Source organism: Capsicum annuum, chromosome 6, assembly GCF_002878395.1.
Source record: "Capsicum annuum cultivar UCD-10X-F1 chromosome 6, UCD10Xv1.1, whole genome shotgun sequence".
Lineage (NCBI taxonomy): Eukaryota > Viridiplantae > Streptophyta > Magnoliopsida > Solanales > Solanaceae > Capsicum > Capsicum annuum.
The window spans coordinates 210149023-210153404 of NC_061116.1; the positions used below are offsets into that span (position 1 = coordinate 210149023).

The 4382-nt window shown below is 38.0% G+C and overlaps 1 protein-coding gene across 1 annotated transcript; it reads right to left on the reverse strand.

Moving 5' to 3' along the window:
* Positions 1 to 1068: 1068 nt before the first annotated feature.
* Positions 1069 to 4063, reverse strand: LOC107867976 (cyclic dof factor 1). The gene is made up of 2 exons (XM_016714502.2): positions 3638 to 4063; positions 1069 to 2814 (listed from the first exon to the last, which is right to left on the reverse strand). The coding sequence occupies exons 1-2, from the start codon at positions 3812 to 3814 to the stop codon at positions 1543 to 1545; spliced, it is 1449 nt and encodes a 482-aa protein (XP_016569988.2). The 5' UTR covers positions 3815 to 4063; the 3' UTR covers positions 1069 to 1542.
* Positions 4064 to 4382: the final 319 nt, after the last annotated feature.

Sequence of the window (4382 nt, forward strand, 5' to 3'; positions counted from 1 at the left end):
AAAATAAATAAAAAGTATATGAAGTGACCTATCTTTGTTGGCCACTTCCCACTGGCTTTTGGGGGATTGGAAAAGAGGAAAAAAGATTTATCAATTTGTTTGGATTTTAAAAAGGAATAGTGCTTAGCAACAACCCTTTTGTAGATTCTTTAGAGGCTGAAAACTATAATCTGCCTATTGAGTATCCTATATTATTTGTGCAGTGTATGTTAGCAGTAGGTTTTGTTGCACACACATTTTTCCAAAAGAATAAAAAAAAATTCTTCCAATAATGTGGCACCAAACCAAGTTTTGGAAGTTTTTTATTGGCTTATCGAACTAGCATATGTCCCCCCTCTTCCTCCTTTGATGACTCCCAACGGAGAAAGGCTAAATACTTGGATGTGGATTGAAAGCAAGTTGGGGATGGTAATAGATCTTTCCGCCTATTGAGAGTGTTGCGAGGTGCTGTCAAAAATATTTACAAGATACCAACTGAATATCCCTTCCTATAAATAAAGGAATTCTCTGAGTTCTACCACTGCTTCAGCATCATTTACAAAAATTCTGCAAGCACACAAAATGAAACAAAGTAAACAGTTCATCTTGATCTTCTGAAAAGAGTTTCCTTTATCTTCAAAATATCTAGCATTTCGTTCCCTCCAAACCGTCCTCCGGCAAGTTGGAATGGTTTGCCACCATTTCCTTCGGTTGGATTTCTCGCTCTGATGCGCCAACATTTGAGTAACTCGAACACCCTGGCATGCTCCATTTTAGTCCCAGCATATTAAGAAAGATGTAGGCGTTTGGATGGTGTGTTGAATTATCTCTTAGTAACTAGACCTTACAACAAGGGTCTATCGGAAATAGCCTATCTACCTTACAAAGCTAGGGCCATAGGGTAAAGTCTGTGTACATCTTACCTTCTGCAAACTCCACTTGTGAGATTATACTTGGCACGTTGTGATGAAACGCCTTTCAGTTTGATATAGTTCGACAAGTCTTTGTGATGCCTACTTTGAAACACATCAAGAAGAGGCACATTCTCTTAAGATCATAAAGACTTCAAGCCACCAAGAAAATAGGGAGTGGCTCTCCAAACTAACTTTGACATTAATTTAAATATGTTACACATGTTGGATCTAAACATCTGTCTTCCTCCTCCTAGTGTTAGCTGTAGAAAGGTATATACATCATAAACACACAAAAGCAAAAACGAAGCCAGCCCACTTGCTCTTATTGTTACCAGGAAAATTATAAACATAAGTTTCTACAATAGCTTCTCCATGTCATTCCTCAGTTTCATTGGATCACTCGAGAGATATTAGCCCCTCAACTCTGAAAGTGGTCCGCACACTGTTAAGCGTTCATCAGGCAGGAAAAATCCATGAAGTTGGGCAAGTACTTTCCACTGGAGCTGAACGGTAGATTTTTCTAAAGCATTACTTTAGCTTTGTAACTTTATGGTCGTAAGACCCCAAAAAGCCCTCTTCAAATAACACAGACATACTTAATTTCACATGATGACCATATAGAACTTTTTGGAGCTTCATATGACCATACCTAGGCACTTTGTTGGAAGGTAATCGATCTGGATAAAGCTGCAGGGTTAGCATGCAACACTGGAGGAGTATTGGCTTTGTTGTGTTTGTCGTCACTTTTTGGTTGCAAGGCCTTGAAAAACTCTCCCCTGTTGGCAGAATCATATTTAATCCCAAGTGTTGACCATATAGAACTCTTAGCAGCTTCATCAGGATCATCAATCCGCAATGTTTTTGGGACCAAAATAGACCTCTCTGAATACTTTTGTTCTGATTGTTCCTTGCCCCTGGGATTGCTTGGCTTAAGCAAATCCCCTTCTCTTGAATGTTTCCCTAAAGGTGAAGTAGGGTCAGAACCTGATGTTTTCTCGCTTGCTGCTTGCAGAGCTGGACCCAGCCAAGGATTACTCCAAGGAGGCACATTGCAATTCCAATAAGGTGTAGGGAAGAATGGCATAGGGAAGGGAATGGGGCAAATAGCCGGCATAGGAACAGCAGCATTCCATGTAAAAGGCCAAGGTACTCCATGAAGGCAAGGAAAAGGAGATGGGATGCCATTTATATTATGCATAACTGCCTTGTGCAGCTCTCTTTTACCTTCTTCCACCATCACATTTGGAGTCGGAATGTTAGACCCCTTGTAGCACTCATCCCCAGTATCTCCAACTTTGCAAGAAGAATTCTTGAGTTCTGCTTTGTGAAAACCATTTTGGATACCATTTGATAACCTTTTCTCTGCTTGACTTAATGGAGAAGCCATAGATTCACATAGGGGCAAGTCGGTGCCAAAGGATAGAATAGTGCCGTTTGGTTTGAACATTGGATGATGAATTAATCCATTTGGAGATTCAACTCCTGCTGCTAGTAATCCTTCGGAGATACTTATATGACGATAATGAGCTGCAAGATTCTTGTTCTTGCGACGACCAGCTCCCACAGGGAGATTCCTCATGGTACCACCAGCAGTCCAGTACCTCTGGCAACTCCGGCAGAAATGACGAGGCTGATTGACGTTGTTGTTATTATAGTAACAGAATTTTGTATCTGAACTGTTGCAACGAGGGCATGGGAGAATTTTGTCTGGCTTCTTTAGACTGTTCTGCTCAGAATTTGTCACATTAGTTGGTTCATTTTCAGTCCCGGATGTTTTCACAGCTTGAGAGTCTTCATCAGTTGGAGATTTAGAACTGTTCTCTGATTCTGATAAAGTCCTCGGATTTTCTGACTCTTCCATCATCTGACTTTGATCTCCCTCCTCAAATTTAGCTTCATTGAGCTCTCCTGTTAGATCGTCCTAAAATCCAAAACACAAAACTGATTAAGTTGCTCGTGAAATTGCAATTAAATATCTATAGTAAACAGTAAGCTAAATCCAATCTGCACAATGGCAAGAACCAATAAATCACAGATAGTTAACTGACAAGATCAAACTTTTCCATAGAAGATCCCTCTTCAACTATTGATAAACAGAACAAAGTACACAAAAGAACATACTATCTCCAATGTTTTGGCTACAAATTATACATTCTAAAGGGGGAAACATCATCCAATAAACACATAAATGATGTTGAAATATCAAACTTGGTGCTTTGAATACAACAACATATCCAGCGTAATCCTACAAGTGGGGTCCGGGAGGTACAGGTAGAGTACACGGGTTGTTTCCAATAGCAATAAAGAAATGCACTTTGAACTAACTCAACCTCAAAAGCTAGCTCATTATATAAGACCATATAAGCAAACCAGCGACCCTTTTAACACACCGATGTAGGACTCCAACAAATAATCCTTGTAACTAAAAGCAAATAACAGAACATTAACCAGTGACAGATCTAGATCTTCATATGGTTGGTGACCATGTTTTTTTCCCATTGCTTTCTGACTTAAACTACTTTCAAGATAACAATCATCAAAACTTCATTAACAAAATTAAGCAAAAACAAAAAGCAAACCAATTGGAAAACAGCTATGGAACTAATCATTCTTTCTGATCAATCCAACTATCCAAGTAGAAGATTAAAAGTTAATTATTTAAAAAAAAAATGAACAATTAACTCAATTAGGTCTCTCAATTTAATTCCATAAAAAATTAATAATGAACATTTTTAAAACTGCACCTTGTCAGCTCCTTGATTTTCATTTTCACTTCCTTCATCTGCACTGCTTGCTTTACCATCCTCTAAACATCGATCACCATCACCACCACTTGAAGTCCCAACGGCGACGGCACACTCGACGGAGACTACCACCGGAAGTATCTTTCCGAACAACTTGATCTCTGAATCACACGTCATTTTCCAGACCAAAAAATGACAAGAAAATTGAACCAAAATGAAAGGGAAACCGTAGAATCTTCTAGAAGTTCTTGCTTAGTATGGTCAAAGTCGCCGCCGGCGAGTTGACGGCGTTTACAAAAAAGTGAATTGTATTTTTTTTTTTTAACTTTTAGAGAAGAAAGATACGGATTTAGAAGAAAACTCTGTTGGCGTTGTATAGAAAGTGATTTAGATATGGTTTAATTTAAACATGATGCCAAGTCACCCAACCACTTATTTTTTCAGCCACAAGTTTTTAATGGTGGGTCCCTTTCATACTTAATTTCATTTCTTAGGTGAGAATGACCTTCGTGGTGGTGAAAAAATTTAAAGACAGACTAAAATGATTTGGACATATGAGAGGAGATGTCACAGAGAGGTCCGAATACAAGGAGAGAAGTACTTTCTTTGGTTGTTTTTATTTGTCACATATTTTTTTTAAATTTTTATTTCTTACTTCATATTTTTTCCTTATAAAAAATACATATTTTTTTTATTTTATTCTTAATATTAATTATTTATTCTCAAAATTAATTTCAAAATATAA